Source organism: Helianthus annuus, chromosome 11 (assembly GCF_002127325.2).
Source record: "Helianthus annuus cultivar XRQ/B chromosome 11, HanXRQr2.0-SUNRISE, whole genome shotgun sequence".
NCBI lineage: Eukaryota > Viridiplantae > Streptophyta > Magnoliopsida > Asterales > Asteraceae > Helianthus > Helianthus annuus.
The window spans coordinates 88,776,423-88,798,647 of NC_035443.2; the positions used below are offsets into that span (position 1 = coordinate 88,776,423).

Sequence of the window (22,225 nt, forward strand, 5' to 3'; positions counted from 1 at the left end):
CTTCTGGTTCTTCAAAGGATGACCACATGAATTTTCTATAATTTTTCGCATCATTATTGATCCGGGATGGCCTAACCGGTCATGCCAAATGATAAAATTTTCTCGATCCATAAACTTTTGGTTTATGATTTCATTTGATTCAACTGCACCAATTTTGGTACAATACAAACCAGAGGCAAATGTGTGTAACTTCTCTAATATGTGTTTTTTTCCCAAAATAATATTTGTGATTTGAAGGTACTCATCATGTCCTTCACATGTAGTCTCAAGATGATATCCATTTAGACGAATATCTTTAAAGCTTATCAGATTTCTTTGAGATAGTGGGGAAAATAAGGCATTGTTAATTTTGAGCAAAGTTCCACTTTGTAGAACTACATATGCTTCTCCAAAGCCTTCAATTAACTTTGTTTTACCAGATATAGTACCAACGCTTGCTTCTTTCATTGTTAAACTAGAGAAATAATCCCTTTTCTTTAAGATTGTATGTGTAGTAGCACTGTCTATTAGACATACATCTTCACCATTAATATGAAGTTTAGTTGAATACTCCATATGCTTCAAAACAAAATAAAGCTTCATAAATAAAAGTATAATATGGTTCAAACATAACAATTTCATAAAGTGCCCCAAAAACAAAACTTAACAAAATCCCAAACAAAATGTCTTAATAAAACAGCAAGGAAATAACATAATTTTAAATATAATCATTCATGCATAGGGAAAATTGCAAGCATCCAACTGGTTTGTATCAGCCATGATATCACCAGAATCCAAATTAGCTTGCTCGATAAGGAAATCATCATAATCCAGATTAGTTGCATTATTATGGTCCTTTTCACCACTTGGGACATCAACATTTCCATCTTCATATGTGAAATTTGTCTCTATTCCTTTTTGTTTGTCTTTTATAGATTGTTGGTAAAGCTCTACTAAGTGTCTGGCTGTACGACATGTACCAGCCCAGTGGTTGTTACCACCACATCGATAGCATGCATTAGATGATGTTCCACTTTTCTTTTTACCTCTTTCATCATTGGATTTCTTTTCATTATCATGCAACTTCTGGTGGGTTCTTCTATTTTTGAATTGAACACCATGATAATTCCCCCGACCATATGCACGTCCACGACCACGTCCATGACCACGACCACGACTACGACCATGACCACGCCCACGTTGATAGCCACGACCACGTTCGTGACTTCCACTTTGGTCATTATATGTTGCCACATTCACTTCTGGGAATGGGGTTGTACCAACCGGACGAGTTTCATGGTTTTTCATTAGTAGCTCATTATTTTGCTCAGCCACAAGCAAACATGATATTAAGTCACTGTATTTGGTGAAGCCCCTTTCACGATATTGTTGTTGCAAGACAATGTTTGAGGCGTGAAAGGTGGAGAATGTTTTTTCCAACATCTCCTTATCGGTAATATTTTCACCACATAGAATCAATTGTGACGTGATTCTAAACATTGCTGAGTTATACTCACTTATAGACTTAAAGTCTTGCAACCTTAAATTAATCCATTCATAACGAGCTCTTGGTAATATTACTGTTTTCTGATGGTCATACCTTTCTTTTAAATTGGTCCATAGAACGAGTGGATCTTTGATAGTAAGATATTCATTTTTCAATGACTCATGAATATGGTGGCATAAGAAAATCATTGCCTTTGCTTTTTCTTGGGTACTTGTTTTATTTCCTTCTTTAATTGTATCCCCAAGGTTATTGGCATTTAGATGGATTTCAACATCCAAAGCCCATGATAAATAATTTTTTCCAGTGATGTCTAAAGCCATAAACTCAAGCTTTGCAAGATTCGACATGATTAACTATATTAAAGAAATACACATGGATTAATGCATGTTATTCAAATTATAATCAAATAAGATTTAGTGACCATTATTGACTATAAAATAAAACAGGCCTAACAAAATAATAATGTATTTAGTCATTATCAATTAAAGTTTATTTACATATATCCATGCATATATGCAAACATATATAATTTATATTAACCTATTACGATATAATTAATCAAAACTACAAATTATATGTACCATAGTTCTATAAGCATGATTTCTGTGTGAAAAGAAAACAGAATACAAAAGTTCTCGTGTTGTGTTAATACTGTAACCGTGCAATGAGTATACAACATAGATATACACAATTGACTATAATATCAACTCTTTTATGTATATGAAGATACAATTACATGTGTAAAACAAAGGTGTGTAAAATGTATTTGCCAGCTGTCAATATATCTAGTGCATATACTTAGTATATGATAGGATCATGGAGTATATTGAAAATAGATTAATTACGACTTATAGTATATGTATTACATAATGTGGATACCATTACTGATATACAAAGTATTAATTATATGATTAAGGTTTTTCATTAAAACTCTATTTTATTGGTTTGTGTTTTCTGTTGGGAACTATTGTCAATTATCACAACAGTTATAATTAGCGTATATCAAGTAAATGAAACAACCTAATTAAATTAAGATAATTTTGATGTAAGTATAAATAAATTAAAACAAAAGATATAGATTACTAGATCTTAAATAGTATAAAATAAATATGGGTTTTGAAACTATGTGCAATTAAATAAAGCAAATAATACAAAAAAAATATGGTTTCATAATGACGTTTTGTTTTGCTTGTTTGAGACTAATCCTTTTAATATGGAATAATAAAATACAAGCTTATCCCTACTAAACTTTTGAGAGCATTTTATGATTCTAGAAATGAAAAAAAAAATAAAAATAAAACATTTTTTTTGTAGACTTTACGATGAGTAGTATGAACAAGTCTTTAACACAACCCAAAATAGTATGAATTACAATATGGATTATGTATGAGAAAATAATGAATAATGATAAAATGGTTAGAAAATATATTATACCTTACGGTGGTGTGATCCAAAGCAATGGCGCTTGTGATAATACGATCGAACTCTAAAAACAAATCGTGCTGATAACGTGTTTTAAACAACTAGCCTATTAGAGATGAGAAAGAGAGATTGGGGAGATGAATGTATATCATTGATATGAAAATGGACTACACATGCCTCTATTTATAGGCTTACAAGAATAGGGGGTTAAGTATATGGAGAGTCATAAGTAAAGTGGATAGTCATACAATTAATACATAATAATTCATAACAATTACTCATCAGTTTTTGCATTATTCAAGAATCACAAAAGACAAAATTCTTGAAGAACTAAATATATTTATTTATTAACCAATTTTACCTTGTGCTTAGAATTTTTTAGTGATTGGTTTTTACTGAATATTATGAAAGACGACAGGGTCGGCCCCACCTTATATTATACCAAGGCTACGGTTTATGGCCTCCAGTTTTTGGGGTGTCTTGTTCCCACACCCTTTATATTTTATTTTCACATCCCTAGTGTATACGGACCGTATATAAAATATACGGTTCGTATAGAATGTTTTTTAATAGAAAATTGCACAGAAAATGGCTTTTTTGATTTGACTATATACGGCCCGTATATAGTTATACGAGCCGTATACATGTGTATACGATTTATAAAAACTATACGGCTCAATGGATTTATTTGGGAGGTTTTTTTTGTTTACCAAATGTATACGGGCCGTATATATGAATGTTTTTCAAGTATGGTGTTTTTTCCTGTAAAAACACCATCATTCCAGGGTTTCTAAACTCTTCATCACTTTTAAACAACGTTGATCGGAACACGCCGCTTAAATCGGAGCACAAGTAGAGTAACGTTACCGATCAGTCCGTTGATCGAGTAACTAGCAGAAGAACCCGACACAAACAAGTTCTCCATAGTTTGTTATTCAGATATCTATTCGGTCATCTTTCCAAACTACAACACACGATAACTTTAAACTTTATAGTGTGTGATTTGACCAGGAAAATGATTGGAGGTGATTGTTACTTTTAATAAGCTGTCATAGTTGTCAAATTCGATTTTAAGAAATCTTTTCCTTTTCCTTCAATTTCTGGAACATTCTCCGTAAAATGAAGACGTGTCGGTGGCTATGCGAAATACAAACCGCAACCGTTTTTTACTATGGAAACGGTGGCTATGAGAAATACAAACCGCAATCTTTTGTGACTATGGGAAACACAAGTTTTCTTTTTGAGCTTAATGGATGTCCGTTATCTCAGTTTAGGCGGGCATTGTTTAAATCTGAATATAACTAGATGTTACGTGTAACTTCATTAAACCAAGAACAAAGCCTATTTCGAAACACATGCGTTTGTATCAGCGTTGTTTATCATCCTGTGTGAGCATTGGAAACCCGACAAACAGTCTTGACAACTGTGACAGCTTATCTATCTGTGTGTATCACATCCATCCTGTTATAGCAATCGATATGATTAATTTTTTTCAGATTTTTTTCTAATTAACGTTGTTAACTACCAAAAGAATGCATACACAAATAGTTCTAGTGGACGAAGCAAAGTGTAACGTTTCTTATTTCTGTACTTTCCATTTTTGGCAAGATGTGTTGAACTTTCCCATTTTAGACAGTTGTACTCTCGTTGCATTCTATTCGTTTCCAATTTGTAATCCGAGACTTGAAATCATAATGAAAATGCATTCGTTTTAATCATATTCTTGTTATAATTCTATGTTATGTGATCACACTTGAAAACACGTTAAACTATTTCAAACATGTTAAAACAGTGGAAAGATATCCTAATCTCAACTCTCGAAACAAGTATTATCAAGAGATTACCCTAATCCGTACAAAAATCAGAAATTCGTACGTTAATTCGGTAAATTACCCAAAATTTGGGTTAAAACAAATAATCATAATATTTATTAATATTAATTAAATAAATAAATATTTTAATTAATTAAATAAATAATTTTTTAATAAATTAATATTTTAATAAATTAAATAATTATAAAAATTGGTTTTTAGTTAATAAGGTTAGTTTAAACCTAACCTAGTTAGTTAAATCCTAAATAAAGTTCTAAATAATTAAACTAGGTTAGATAGTTAGTGAAGGACCCATCTAACTGAGTTTGTAAACTCAGTTAGTCACGTTAGTCACTCTGCCTAAACCTCAGGGACCGTAAGTGTAAATATCGTATCAAACCGGCAAAAAGGGGGATCTCTTGTATGATCCGCCCCCTTTACATTATTATTATTATTATTATTATTATTATTATTATTATTATTATTATTTATTCAGTATTATTACTATTATTATTAATATTATTATTATTATTATAATTATTATTATTATTTACATTAATCATAATATTATTATTATTCTCAATTATTATTATTATTATTATTAATACCATATTAGTATTATTACTATCCTTATTATTATTATTATTATTATTATTATTATTATCATTTTAATAAAAAATTATCATTATTATTAGTATTAGTATTATTATGTGGATTAGTATTATTAACACCACTATTATTATTATTAAGTGTAATTACTAATATTATTATTAGTATTAGTAATATCATTCCTATATTTAATGGCATGTTATTTTTATTGATATCATCATCATTATTACTAATATTATTATTAATAATACTCCTATTATTAACATCATCAATATTATTATAAAACCTAGTATTATTATACTATGTCCATAGTAAAAGTTATACGATAACGTCACCATTATTAATGATATTGTTGCTTAAAACCAAAATGATAGAACAAATGATCACGCTAGCCCAAACCAAGGTCATGCAATATTAACAAGTACCTCATATCTTAATAGGGTAATCGCTTGCAACCTCTTGGGTAATCTCAACTCTTTACTCTTCCTTATTTACAAGAAACACAACGCAATCAAAGGTGAGTATACATAACCCATTTTCCATTTTAACACTTTTGGGTGCAATATGTATTATATATCAATCACATTATTCACTTCAAACATCTTTATGCACACTCTATCCAAATTGCACGTGATACATTTGATTCATGTTATACATGTTATGCTATTGTAAACTCTCATGACTATGTGTTTATTAACTTTGCAAGCCTCCCCTAACAATGATAGCGCTATAGGTTGAGAAACGCCCCTCCCGTTATTCTCGCGGGTATTGTTAGGTTAATTGTAACATTTGCCAATTTTAGAGCTATAGGATTAACGACCCGCCTCTACTGAAACTTTGGTTATGTCATGAGCAAGTTGCGTTTTCTTGGTTTGATATGTTATACACATGCCATATTTAATGTTTATCTTGAATCGCATGCTTGCTATGAGGAATTGTTCACACTTTTATCTTATGCTATGTATGTACCAAACTTGTATACTCGCCTTTGCTTTTGCATTGAATTATTTTAAACATGTTACAGGTTGATGAGGACGATGCTAAGAAAAGAAATAGCGTTGATGCCTAGATACACATATAGACGTTAGGGTTTAATATGTTGTATCAAATTTTGTTATGTTATCATGTTGTTTCGTTAAACTTGTTGTATTTGAATTTCTTGTAATGTTGACTATTTGAAGTTATGAAATGAAATGAAATTTGGATTTTCTAAATATTGTCACAAATAGCGTTATGATGTCTCTAGCAATCTTCACACTTCGTCTCATCCCGATGTTTCCGCCATTGGTTGGGGTGTGACAGATTGGTATCAGAGCCATAACTATAGGGAATTAGGAAAAGTAGGAATGCTTTAGCCTAGTCTATAGTTTTAGAACCTTATTCGTATGCTTTGCTTGGACTACTACATGATACTTTATTTGTTACTTATTTATGCTCTTTTAAACATGTATGTTACTCATGTGTAATATTCGACATGTTATTCTTACGCATTAATGCTTGTTTTATTATGTGTTAACACTTGTTTCGTTGCTCGATTCTTTATGTGTTATTCTTGACATATTTCTCTATGTGTTAATACTTGTTTTATTTCATTATTTAAGTATCATCCTTGATATGCTTTCTTATGTGTTTATACTTGTTTGTGTATCTCATTCGACATACACTTCCCTCATGCATTTTACTCGATTATTCTAAATTCGACAACACTCATATTGTACAAATGAGACGAATTCACCAAAATAGGCGTGAAACCCACAATTTGGTGAACGACTCTCAATCTACCTATTCTTTTTTTTTTACACGAGATATCGCGATTAAGCTAGGAGTGAAATCCACATCTTAATGGTAAATCTCAAATTTCAAGTTCTAGTGGACCCTCGTCGACACGTCGAAATTAAATTTTGACCCGACGAGTACCAACCACACTTAGGATACGAAATCGTCAAGTTAGGGGTGAAACCCGCACCTTGTCGACTAGTTCCACTCCTTGGCATTTTTTTTCATAAATCCCGCCAAGTCTCGAAATTTCGATTGATTTGGGACATGTAGTAACCGGAAGGGTAAATACCGTTAACCGACTTGTCGGCGAGAGTATTTTACCTATTAGGCCAAAGCATGCTCCTCAAATTCAAAAGACTTTTCGACCACTTTGGTTAGTCAAAGTTCCGTTTGGAACACTCCAAACTTTGGTCAAACATGTGTTTCTATTGTTCATTTTATACGATGCAATCTTTCAACCTCGAGTTTACCTTTGATTTCTCTTTTCACGCGCACAACATATCGAACCTTTTCGATACACTTATATATGCATGATTTTCATATAATTTAAATTCATATTCCTTGTAACAACTAGTGGAGATGTATCATCGAGATTGGAGTGACTTCCTTACCTTGACGATTGACTCCACCCCTCTTCCCCTAAAATGACCTCACCAACGAGTTAGGGGTGATTCCCTTACTTAGGTGACCGTTACCAAAACTCCTCTTTCAAAATATTTTATTATGCAAACCCGATCATGTTTTATACCTAAATCATTTATCATTATTCAAAATACCTACTTATACTGATTTCAAAATACATTGTTTATCAAACGTACTTCTTATTCTACCATCCATTTTCACTCAAATCATATACACGAGATTCTTAATCAGGTCTTAAAACATTTTATTTCACGAATTTCAAAACCTTATGAAATGCTACCTATCAATTAATCGGTCTAATGAATCTCTTGCCCATGAACTTCATATCCGACTTATTAACTAAAATACGCTCACATTATATCATCATACTAGAGACTTCCATTCTTAATCGAAATCAACCTAACCTTTCTCAATTACTTATAAGATCTCATGGATGTTATATGATCGTTTTACCAAATACTCTTTTCAACATCAATAAATCATTTGTTAAATTTATTTTTTTTTAAACAATCACTAAGTCCTTTTACTAAATTTCTTTTCTAAGGGTCGACGTTTTCACAAGAACTTTCAAAGTCCAAAATTTTCATGTTTTGATGCAAATGAAACAAACCCGTTATTTAAAAAAAAAAAAAAAAAAAAAAAAAACCTTCTCTACAACGCTTAACTCGTCATCCAAATTTCAAAACACGTGGGCTAGAAGACTTCATGGGGACCGACAATTTTCAACATACGTGAACTCCTTTTTTTAAACAAAAGTAGCATTTCAATCATTACAAAATACGTTAAGCATGACCAATGAGTACTTTATGTTCCTTTACATATACAAACTATATTCTACCTTTCAAACCAAGCTCAATCTAATTTTGATTCGACAAACTCAACGTTTTGTTTAAACAACTATACATGCACATCATCATACACATTTTAGTCGATATCTCGCGATAACATCATTTATATCGTTCGTATCTACATACTTAACCTTTTTTTTTCTCCGCAATGTCTCAACGTACACCATATACGCAATATTTATTTTTCATACCTACACCTATGTTCATACGTTTTATGCTTGTACTCATACACATACTACTTATACGTTTTACGCTTCTGCTTGTACACATACTACTTACACGTTTTATGTTTATGCTCATACATACATGCGTATTCATACTTAAACTTATGCTCATACTTTCATCCTTACTCATGATTCGTACATTCGTACCTATACGCGAGCGTAATCCGAGGGATTCGCTTACGTGGGTCCCATACATGCTTAAACATAAACATGCTTACATACGACATTCTTCTACGTACACATTCTTATTTTCAAATTCATGTATACCTTGATTCATACATAACTAGTACAAGCTATGTGGATCATGCGACAATCAGTATAATCGCGGGTGCACACGGGATTATAGTGATAGGCGTATGAGAACCATAGAGTGTACTACTGTGTATGGTAAGACACGGAACGTAACATGACCCCGAGTAACGAAACGGACGTAATGTGGTTAAAACATGGTGGATACGCCGCTGGTACTTCCTATATATAAGTGTTTTCACCATGTTACCAAACTTTCGTAAAACGTGCCATGAGAAATTCAGTGTGTTGCAGACCTTTTGGACCTAATACAACTTCACGCAACTCACAAACGCATTATATCCGATTATTCATGACGAGACTTCATCCTTAACACACTACGTTCATCTATCCAACACCTATGCTATTCACATACTTGTACTCTTTAAGAGTCATTCGTTCATTCTATACTCGTATTATTTTATACAAAACTCGTTCGCAATCCAACTTGATTAAACATTTGAGTCCTAACTTACCTCGTTACCTATAAAATAGCCTCCCTATTCTTGATTCTTGTGTAACTATACTTAGTATACCTTTATTGCTTTATTTAAAGTACCAAACCCTCTCGTTTCACTCAATATCTTCTACCGATGTGAGTTGATTACCACGTCCCATCAAGATACAAATCGTTTGTCAATATTTCCTTTCTTAATACATCATTTTTATTTATTTCGTCGCATTTTAAAATACGTCACCAATTTAAGTTATTCGAACTTGTTTAAACTAACTTCACCTATATACACACCTACCTGTTTTCAAGTATATCAGATACCTCAAATTATTTTAGACAGTGAACTCACTCACAAAGTTACCTTGTCACCACCCAAAGTTTTGTGCCTTTCGAAACATTTCAAAATTTTCAAGTCTCAAATTTTTACTAGAACTCTTCAAGTCTACCTCTTGAATAAATTTCGGGACGAAATTTCCTAAAGGTGGGGAGACTGTAACGCCCCGCGTTTTCATACTTTCAATATTTAGAAACCATCGTTTGTAAAACTATTTTTGGAAACTTTGTATTCTTGTGATCGTTCTTTCCTTGTAATCATTGTAAACCCGAGACTTGAATCATGAATGAAAACTTGCATTTCCTTGTTACATACTATACATACACCATAATACGATTAATCATGAGATCATTTGATACTTCTTTGTGATACTTACAAACATATGTTGAACTTGTAAATATGTGACATATACTTGTCACTTACAAACATGTTACATACTTGTGCATTACACTTTTTACCTAGTTAAATCATGTTTTATTTCATATTTCACCTTGTTACAAGTTAGGGGAAGCATTGTTGCATATTATTACACAACTTAATTAACAAAATTACTCATTATAATGTTTTAAAAAAAATAAATAAAGAAATATGGCAGCCCAATTCAGCAAAATTCAGCCCCATATAGTTGGGTTTTGTGGGCTAGTTTCAAGGTGTAACCCCTTCTAAACACTTCCAAAGCCCAACCCATTGAAACCCTAATCCTTCCCCCTATAAATACCACTTATAACCAGCCTCCCTACCACTTTTGCAACCCTAAAAACTCACAAAACATCCACCAAACCGTAGCTGAAAGCAAGGGTTCGAGTAGATTGACACCCCTTCACGAAAATGAGCATAACTCACTCAATTCTTATCCGATTCACTCGATTCTTTTTCCTACTTGCTTGTATAATCATGGGGTTAGATTCCTAGACTTCTCCTTGGAGAAATCAGACCTGGAAATGCCCCGAAATAGTCCATAAACTTTCTGTTTGTTTTTATGTTCATCAAAAACTTGTTTAAACCTATGCAACTTGTGTCTAACACATCTCATACCTATGTCCTAATACTTACAACTTATCCCATGGTTGGTTAAGCTTAAAAACAAGGTTGAGACATTTAAAATCAGAGGATTAAACCTCATAAACTTGGTGTTTTGTTTAGGGTTTTTAACCCACAAGTCATGTCAAACTTTGTCTTTGATACATGAGTGATTATGGAACAACTTGGGTTGTCCAAACATACAATCCTCACATGATTTGATGATTTCTCTTAGTTAGTGTGTATATTTCTTATTCTTTATTGTATGTTCATGACCCTCCTTGGTTGTCTTTTTACATCAAGTGTAGTGGTGAACACATAGAGGTGCCTAAATGGAAGACTTGATCTTCCTACCTCCTACATGACTTCTATGACATTTAGAGGTACCAAAATGAAGATTTTAATCTTCTACCTCATGCTTGAACTATTGGACATATATTATATAACCTAAATATATTATTCGAATAATCGAATCTTTGATGATGAACTAGTGTTCATATGTCGGGGTACTAGATTACATCATCCTAGACTATGATAACTTGTCACGATTCTAATGGAACCTTGTTCCATGAAAACATCTAAACTCCTTTGAGTTTCCTAGTGTCAAGAACAAGCATCATATGTACTAAATGATTATTTTCCGTGTTATTCTCATATCTTATTTTTATGTTGTTTTAAACACTGAATCTCGACTCTAAACATACTTGAACCTTAACCCTTATACATTCGGACTCTAAATCTCTACTCGTCAACAATTGGATAATCGGAAAACATATGCAAACTTTGTGAGTATACTCGTATTCCCCTCTTTTACTTTTACCACTTTTGGGTGTAACATGTTTACTTATCAAAAACTTACACATGAACATATTCTTATGCAATGCACAAAATAATACATTATATATGAATACTTTGATACATCTTGATGCTTGTTAATACTTATATTCCCAAAAAAATGGAAACTTATCATCAAGATAGGGGTGATTCCCTAACCTTGATGATTAGCTCCGCTCACTTTCCAACTTCGCCAATGAGCTAGGGGTGATTCCCTTACCTCGGAGGTAGTTACCAACTTTTCTTCGTTCTCAAATGATTGAACGTCCCTTTTCAAAAAAAAATTTGGAATTTATTTCACGTGCATGCTAATATGTTATACTGGATTCGTGTTACTTGGGTGAAACTTTATGTGATAAACTTGTCATTAACTTCGTAAGAAGCCACACCTTAACATACACGATGGGTTGACCTGTGTATTCACATGCCAGGGATACGTTAATCTTGTTAACTAAGTATGGCATGTGGATTGTTCTAAATTTTTATGAAAATACGTTAATATTAGATTTCGAGGACGAAATCTCCTAAAGTAGGGGAGACTGTAACATTTGCCAATTTTAGAGCTATAGGATTAACGACCCGCCTCTACTGAAACTTTGGTTATGTCATGAGCAAGTTGCGTTTTCTTGGTTTGATATGTTATACACATGCCATATTTAATGTTTATCTTGAATCGCATGCTTGCTATGAGGAATTGTTCACACTTTTATCTTATGCTATGTATGTACCAAACTTGTATACTCGCCTTTGCTTTTGCATTGAATTATTTTAAACATGTTACAGGTTGATGAGGACGATGCTAAGAAAAGAAATAGCGTTGATGCCTAGATACACATATAGACGTTAGGGTTTAATATGTTGTATCAAATTTTGTTATGTTATCATGTTGTTTCGTTAAACTTGTTGTATTTGAATTTCTTGTAATGTTGACTATTTGAAGTTATGAAATGAAATGAAATTTGGATTTTCTAAATATTGTCACAAATAGCGTTATGATGTCTCTAGCAATCTTCACACTTCGTCTCATCCCGATGTTTCCGCCATTGGTTGGGGTGTGACATTAATCTATGTTAAAACCTCCCGTTAAACTTTGGGATAGGCACGTTAATTGCGTTAAACTTTGGTTTGGACACATAGAGTAACATCGTTTCGAGTATACTGTTAATATGATATCATGTTATTCACATTGGATATGAGCAAATTAAACTTATATTATGCTATGTATCAAACTTGTATACTCGCCAACATGCTTTTGTTGATTTTATAACATATTGCAGGTTGAATATTCAAGAATCAAGAAACAAGCTAGGATGGCATTAGAAACCCATTTTAGCATTTTAGTTAATGTTGAACTATGTTTGTTTATTTAAGACAATGTACCTTTTATTTGAATTTAATAAAATGATTTAATCTATATTGTCACACTTAGTGTTATGTTGTTTTGAGCAATTTGTTCGTCTCATCCCGATGTTTCCGCCATCGGTTGGGGTGTGACACAAAGAGACCGTTGTGTATCTGAATCAGGTTCTCAAACAAACACTACTAAAGTTGAGTTGGTGATAAATACCGGAGCTGTTATCTCGGTTGTTCAGTACTTTCGTGATAATAAAACAAGCAGGCATTGATTTTGAAAAGATTGAATGAAAGAATCTGGCTATAAGCGTTGTGGATTCTCAGCGTTATTCGAATGTAAGTGGATCGAGTGATACGCTTATCTATTTGGTCAAGGTGGGCATGGTTTGTTCGGGAGTAAATCACCACTCAAAGATCAACAACTTTGGAAGAACCCGACCGGTTTCTACAGCACAAGCACATACACAATTTGTTGGAAGAACCCGACACGTCTTCTGCAAGTTACTTTTTTCTTCGATTTCAACAAATCTTTTCAAGGTCTTAAGTGATGGACAATTGGTTATGAAGACATGTCGGGTTCTGCTAGTTATTCGGAATGTTTTGAATCATCATAGAAGACGTGTCGGGTTCTGCTAGTTATTCGGAATGTTTCAAATCATCACAGCAGACGGATGCGGTTTGCATATTCAATCTTCACTGCTTCATTAAAATTACAACACACGATAAAATGCTTGTAAAATTGCATCAACTCTCCTATATTAACATACTCTTCTCCAGACGCTTAGTTGTTATGAATGACAACTTGAGGAGTCTAGTTAACTTTCAGATTCAGATTCAGGAAACAGATGATTTGTAAAAAAACCGGTTGATGAAACCGAAGCTGTTATTTCTGTTGTTCAGTACTTCCGAGATCTGATCCAACCGAAATCCACAAATTCCAACAAATTGCATCAGGAAGCTCAACTTGAACGGACGATATGTATCTTCTATCATGTGACGGACCCAATTCTTGCAAGTTAAATCCACAATCAACGTATACAAGTGCAAGAGAATGGCGAGTTATTTCTGTTGATCCACAAATTTTATTGTTTAAATCAGAATCAGGATCGTTCTAATATATTAAAGATAATAAACCCTCGTTTCTTCATCTTCATTTTCATATTCAAATGAAAGCAGCCAAAGGTATCTACTAAAAACTATTCTCCCGAAATCCACATATTCCAACAATTTCTTTGTAGATTCCGTCCGGTTTCAAAGCCGATTGAGGATTACGAGTGTTGTACAGTCGTTCAAAGCCGGTTGATGATTACAAGGATCGTTCTAATAGATTAAAGAGAATAAACCAATTTTTACCATTTTTTACCCATAGTATACGGGCCGTATAACAATATACGACCCGTATACTATCATCGTATACATAGTATACGATCGGTAAAAAAAATTTCACATGCTGTATACGGTCGTATAATAGTATACGGGCCATATAACAATATACGACCCGTATACTATCATCGTATACATAGTATACGATCGGTAAAAAAATTTTCACATGCTGTATACGGTCGTATAATAGTATACGGCCTGTGTTTAAAGGGTAAAAAATGACCCAGTAAATTTTTTTCACATGGTGTATACGGGCCGTATAATAGTATACGGCCCGTATAAACAGGGTAAAAATTGGTTTACTCTGTTTAATCTATTACAACGATCCAAAAAAACGAAGAACAAAGTCAAATGTGATCAAACTTGGACAGCTGACGTAAATCTTGATTCAGATCTCTATTCAGTCATCTTTCCAAGCTACAACACACGATAACTTTACACTTTATATAGTGTGTGATTTGACCGGTTGTATTCAGTTATTTCTATTGATCTACAAATTCCAACAAATATTTCACTCCAGTAGTTGAAACTTGAGCGCAGGAATCAATTCAAAACCCTCACCCTCAAAATCAACCAGAAACCAAAGGAAAAAGGGCTGATAAAAGTGCCGAGAAAGAACTATAAGCAGAAACTCACCCGATAACAAATAATCAGTTCAAACTGTCAACAATCGACATGTGATAATGGCTGATGGTTTTTCGTTGAGGAAACCAAACGTAGACGGAGATGACAGGCCTGGTAACCGGAAGAGAAATCAATTGTATTTTTTTAGTTGTTTCTCTTGCTAAGTTTCTGAACCAACCGAAATCCACAAATTCCAACAGTTTCTTCGTAGTTTCCGTCCGGTTTCCAAACTCTTTCACTCAAAGTTAATATTCACTGTGGTGGATGCAAGCATAAAGTTAGAAAAATACTCAAGAAGATTGAAGGGTACACAACTGAAGGTTTAGTGCACGAAAAGTTTCTTACAAACGATATGTATCAGGAAGCTCAACTTGAACGGACGATATGTATCAACAACTTGTGAACGGGAATATGGCTACGAAGAATATTATGGATAAACAATCACCGGTACGGATTTTGGTGTTTTGGTAGGTTGAAAGAGGTGAATGGTCCTTGTTTTTCCATGTATGTGACAAAACAAGGATCGTTCTAATCATCACAGAAGATGTGTCGGTTCTTCTGCTAGTAGTATGAGTCCGAGTCCATTGTGGTTCGTGAATGTTTCGAATCATCACAGAAGACGTGTCGGGTTCTGCTAGTAGTATGAGTCTGAGTCCATGCGACGGACACAATTCTTGCAAGTTAAATCCACAATCAACGTATACGGATGCAAGAGAATGGCGAGTTATTTTCAGTTATTTCTGTTGATCCACAAATTCCATTGTTTAAATCAGAATCAGGTTCTCAAGACAATGATCGTTCTAATAGATAAAGAGAATAAACCAATTTTACCATTTTTTACCCATAGTATACGGGCCGTATAACAATATACGGCCCGTATACAATCATCGTATACATAGTATACGATCGGTAAAAATATTTTTAACCAATTGTATACGGCCGTATAAACGGTATACAACCCGTATACGCATGGTAAAAAATGGTAAAAACCTCCTTAATCTATTAGAAGGATCCAATAAACAAAGAACAAAGCCTATTTTTAAAACACAGGTTCATACAGTGCTGTAATAGGTTGTGGTTCAGCCAAAATGACATCTAGCATTACCAACGGTTCAAGTAAGTGTCTAAAATTTTGAAAATTCAGGTTTACCTTGTTAGTTTCTCAAACACTACTAAACATCTGCTTCCTGAATCTGAATCAGAATGTTAACTCTTTCACTCAAAAACCGTTAATCCCAACGCTTCTCTAAAAAAATTTCTTTCTTTCCTTTTCATGAGGTAAAACCGGTTTCAACATCAAAGGTTATATCGGAATCAGGCGTTGGAAGGATTGTAGTAGTAGGACATTGGTACCACTGTGAAAATTGCATCAGGAAGCTCAACTTTAACGGACCCGTTATTCGACCGAGTAATCAATTGTATTTTTTTAGTTGCTTCTCTTGTTAAGTTTTTCTGACCCAACCGAAATCCACAAATTCAAGTCAAGGATCGTTCTAATAGATTAAAGAGAATAAACCCTCGTTTCTTCATCTTCATCTTCATCTTCAAGAACAATGATGAACAGATGATGTTTTTTTTCGCAGAACGTGGTGGATTGCAGTGGTTTGGGTCTAGGTTGTCAGAGAGAGAAAAGGAGGTGAGATAGTCTGATACAATAAGGATGTTGGGAATTAAACGCATGTACGTGACAAAACAAGGATCGTTCTAATAGATTAAAGAGAATAAAGCAAGGATGTTGTGAATTCGCATAAACATATATTCGTTTTCATAACCTCCTCCTATAAATCAACCACAACTGACAAAGAGCCTATATTAGAAACCATCCTATGTCTTTTACCAACCGAAGATGCAACAAGGACAGATAATACTTCATTTGTCGATAAACCATACTCTTAAGAAACTACCATCTTTTACTCATAAACCCTTGAATCCCAACGCTTCTCTAAAAGAGCCTGTATTAGAAACCATCTTATGTCTTTTACCAACCGAAGAGGCAGCAAGGACAGATAATACTTCATTTGTCGAGAAACCATAATATCAAGAAACTACCATCTTTTACTCATAAACCCTTGAATCCCAACGCTTCTCTAAAAGAGCCTGTATTAGAAACCATCCTATGTCTTTTACCAACCGAAGAGGCAACAAGGACAGATAATACTTCATTTGTCGAGAAACCATATTGTCAAGAAACTAACATCTTTTAATACTTCATTTGTAACTGTAAGGATGATGCAAATTTGTACGTAAAGATCTCTACACAAACTCTTCTACATCTTTTAACCAATTGTCCATCACTTAAGACCTTGAAAGATTTGTTGAAATCGAAGAAAAGAGTAACTAGCAGAAGACGTGTCGGGTTCTTCCAACAAACTGTGTATGTGCTTGTGCTGTAGAAACCGGTGATGAATTTGTGTATCTAAATCAGGTTCTCTGCCTTAGATCGGTCATTCCTTGTGATACATGAACGTTGTATTCTTGTCTTTCAGAAGAGTTGGTATTGAACCAAGAATACTTCAAACATTCTAAACCCTACTTGGAAACAAACCAACAAAATCTTGATACTCTTCTAGCAGAACCCGACACGTCTTCTATGATGATTCGAAACATTCACAAACCACAATGGACTCAGACTCATACTACTCACCCTACCCTGAGGAAAAGTTTTCCCGATGACTCAAGACAAAGCAGTTGGTTTGTGTTCATATCAGCGTTGTTTATCACCCCGTGTAAGCATTGGAAGCCTGACCACTAGCAGAATCATTGCATTACATCCCCGTTGAAAACAAGTGATTAAAACGATTCTCCTTACAACTCTCATCAAATGCCTCACCCTTCCTTTTTATTACAGTCATATGACACGTTTTTTTGTTCTTCAATCTTTGTTACTTGTTAAAGTTTTATTTTTTTCTACTTTTAGAAAGATTTGACCACCTAACGACTGTAAAATGTCTCGTGTGATTGACACCTTAAATCCATTAAATACTTTGGGTAAAATCTAATTTTCTTTTCATACGACCCGTATACATCGTTCGTATCCATTGTATACGTCCAGGCAAATTCTTTACACATGGTGTATACGGGCCGTATGCAGTTATACGGCCCGTATAGAATGAAATAAAACTAACAAAGTCTGTGGCACAGACTTTGTTAGTTTTATTTCATTCTATACGGGTCGTATAACTGTATACGGCCCGGCCCGTATACACCATGTGTAAATAAGTTTTTGCCATGTGTTAATATTAGGACCCTTAAAAAATCAATATATATTACGCAGTGTAATGTGCATATTAAGCATAAGGGCACTCAGTATGGTTCGGTGAAATGATCAGGGTATGCCATTCACCGATCGGTGAATGATTGCCGTTGATTCGGTGATGATGATTCGGGGTATGGTGATAGCATATTTCGGTGTATAGTCATCGATGATGGTTGATGAAACGGTGATATAATTTTTGACCGTTACCCATTATAACTCAAACACCCTAAAGTGATTGAACCATACCCTCTGATTGAGTGTAAAATGGGGAGTGAATGGGGACTTGACATGGCATGCTATTATTGGATAGGGAATAACTCAAACACCCTAAAGTGATTGAACCATACCCTCCACCCTAATGTAACTAATTGACCACATATTGTCTCTGTAGTTTAGCGGCAAACTTCTCCATTTGCTGCTTTCCATTCCTAGGATCAAATAGTGGTGCACAAATCAGGTTTTTTTTTTTTAAAAACCGGTTCCGGGTATGGAACTGGGTTCGGGTAGGATCGGGCTTTACAAAATCGGGTTTTTTTAAAATCCGGGTCGGGTCCGGGTTTTCTACAAAAAAATGTATACCCTATATACCTGGGTCCGGGTAGGGTCCGGGTCGGGTTTTATAAAACCCGGGTATTATAATACCCTATTTCCGGGTTCGGGTAGGGTTCGCGTATGCATCGGGTTGGCAAAAAACCCACACCGGGTATTAAAAAAAACCCGACTGGGTATTAAATGCTTCTTTATATGTTTTAGTGGATGGTTTAGCTTATTCAAATTCAATAACATTTTTAAACAAGATTACATCAAAGTGCATACATAATTTTTAGAAACCCAATAATTAAACAAGATTACATTAAGTTGCATACATAATTTTGTTAAATCATATGAACTAGATGTCTTAATTCTTGAAAACATAGATAAAATAACATAGATAAAAAAAATAACCAGGTATTTATAAAACCCGGTTCTGGGTATTTATAAAAACCGGTTCCGGGTATTTATAAAACCGGGTACTACGAAAAACCGGATATAAAAAAACCCGGTTCCGGGTTCGGGTTCGGGTTTTAGATCATATATGAATACCCGGTCCCTACCCTATGGGTAGGGTCGGGTTCGTGTATAAAAAACCCAGGTTTTATAATACCCGGTTCCGGGTTTTTTTTCCGGGTCGAGGTTCGGATTTTTTGTACACCACTAGGATCAAATCCACTTGTAGTGTTTTTTGTATTTTTTGTATTTTGTTGTTTCCATGGCCCAAGAAAAGCCCTTTGGTCATTATTTTATCATATATCTTTTAAACATATGAATTTCGTTTTAACATATAAATAACTAGGTTAAAACCTCGTGTATTACACGGGTTGAATAAATGTAATTTTATATATTAAATAAAAAAAAGCTATATCTTTATGAACTTCGTATATTGTACGGGTTAAATAAATGTAATTTTATATATCAAATAATAAAAATATTTATATCTTTAAAACCCATGTGTATTACACAGATTAAATAAATGTAATTTTGTATACTAAATACTAAAAACGTCGTATTTTAAAAAACCCGTGTATAATTGGGTTGAATAAATCTACCAAATAATAAAAATATTACATCCTTAAAAACCCCGTATGTTACACGTGTTGAATAGATCTAAAAAAGTTATATCTTTAAAAACCACGTGTATTACACATATTAAATAAATGTAATTTTGTATATTAAATACTAGAAACGTCGTATCTTTAAAAAACCCATGTATAGTCGGGTTGAAAAATCTACCAAATAATAAAAAGTTATATCTTTAAAACTTCGTGTATTACACGTGTTATATAAATGTAACTTTGTATAGTAAATAACAAAAAAAGTTATATTTTTAAAAACCTCGCGTTTTACACGAGTTGAATAAATACAATTTTGTATACCAATTAATAAAAAAAGTTATATTTTTAATAAATTAGGATAACATTTAATATTAATTTATTATTTATATATTTAATATAAAATAATTAGGAAAGAGATGTATTTGTTTTAAAAATATATTAAATTAACAATTAAGATTTGAGGATAATATTTTATTAAAGTATGATAAGATTTAATGTTAATTATTTATTTATTTATTTAGTTAATATAAGATAAGTATAGATTTGAGGATACCTTATATGAATGACACGTGTTCAAAACTTGGTTTATTTTATTATAGTAGATAGATAGATGTTTCGATTATTTTGTTTTTAATTTTGAACTAACCAGTTTCTTTTTAGATTATTTTGTATTAATGAATTTCTTTGTAATGTTATAGTTTGCACCGGACATTTTGTGGTAATAACTCAATGGAAACATGAGGTCTATGCGATCCTTATTTATCTAGACAACAATGACAATCATCTTAAGATTACATATTAATAAAAAGGAGGTGTGTGGTTTTTTTAGGATCTCTCATTTATGTTTCTAAGTTGTAGATTATGACTTATTCTAGATGTATTGCATAATTACTAATTAGGTATGAGTTCATTTATCTGTTTTAAAAAGAAGTCGAAAAACTAGAACTAAGTCGGTGCTTTTCCGCCAAGTAAGTTATTCTCTTTTTCTTTTGTTTTTCTTTTTACTTTATACGTAAATTTTCGTTGATATGTATTTTACGGCAAGGGCCCCAAATTTCTCATTCGCTTTGGGCCTCCAAAAGGCTTGGCCCGGCCCTGAAAGATGATCTCTGGTAAAAAAAAGAAGATATAAAATCGAAATGCAATGGACACATAATAGAATTGTTGAAGGGTTTTTAATGAAGTTTTAACTAAAGAAGGTTTATTAAAACTTTGATCTAAGGCATTTTGAAAAACTTTCATAGACGTTTTAATGAAATTTTAACTAAAGAGGGTTTATTAAAATTTAAAACTTTGATCTAAAGCATTTTTGAAAAGCTTTTTTATGTGAATACATAAAATCAACTTCTTCTTTTTTTCATAAAATTGATAATTTTTTTGTCGTTTCTTATAAATATATCATATGATTATTATATTTTAAAGATGTTTTATATGAAACAATATGATTATTTTTTAGGGATTTTTACGATACTTATTACGTATTTCCCCTTTTCATTAAAAACTCTTATTAAATGATTATTTTACCCTTAATGAACTATTAAATGAATATTTACATATTTCTCATTTCTAATATCATTAATCAATTACATATCTCCCCAATTCATGTAGTATTTTACCAATTCTTCTACTTGCTACTCTTCTCAAACAATACCATAATAATCATAATAAAAAATACAATTTTTAAAAAATATAATCCTTACTTCTTCAAAAAAAAGTTTGTATTTTTGAAAGTTTGATTATGATCTTGTTGCTTCTGTGAAGAGTGAAAGAATATGGAATTTATGATGCATGGATTCGTGCCGCAATTGCTTCGATCTCTCAGTTTCATTACATTATAGGTTCTGCCAATTTTCCATAGCTTTTTTAACCGAATTATAGGTTCTGCCAATTTTCATTACAAAACAATATGGAATTTATGATGCATGGTACCGTACCATAATATTTGGTATGATATTCGGTGCTCACTATCGTTTAGATCATAACACAAACTTTCAAAAATACAAACTTTATTTGAAGAAGTAAGGATTATATTTTTGAAAGTGTGTATTTTTATTATGATTATTATGGTATTGTTTGAGAAGAGTAGCAAGTAGAAGAATTGGTAAAATACTACATGAATTGGGGAGATATATAATTGATTAATGATATTAGAAATAGGAAATATGTAAATATTCATTTAATAGTTCCTTAAGGGTAAAATAGTCATTTAATAAAAATTTTTAATGAAAAGGAGAAATATGTAATATATATGGGTTAGAGAGGGGAA

The 22,225-nt window shown here is 32.9% G+C and overlaps 1 protein-coding gene across 1 annotated transcript; it reads right to left on the bottom strand.

Annotated features, from left to right (window-relative positions):
* Positions 1-711: 711 nt before the first annotated feature.
* On the bottom strand, positions 712-1,833 carry LOC110888293. The gene has a single exon (XM_022135824.1). It carries the CDS (start codon positions 1,831-1,833, stop codon positions 712-714), a length of 1,122 nt encoding a protein of 373 aa, XP_021991516.1.
* Positions 1,834-22,225: the final 20,392 nt, after the last annotated feature.

Coding starts and splice junctions, on each gene's coding strand:
- LOC110888293 (XM_022135824.1), bottom strand. CDS start 1,833: ATGTCGAATCTTGCAAAGCTTGAGTTTATGGCTTTAGACATCACTGGA.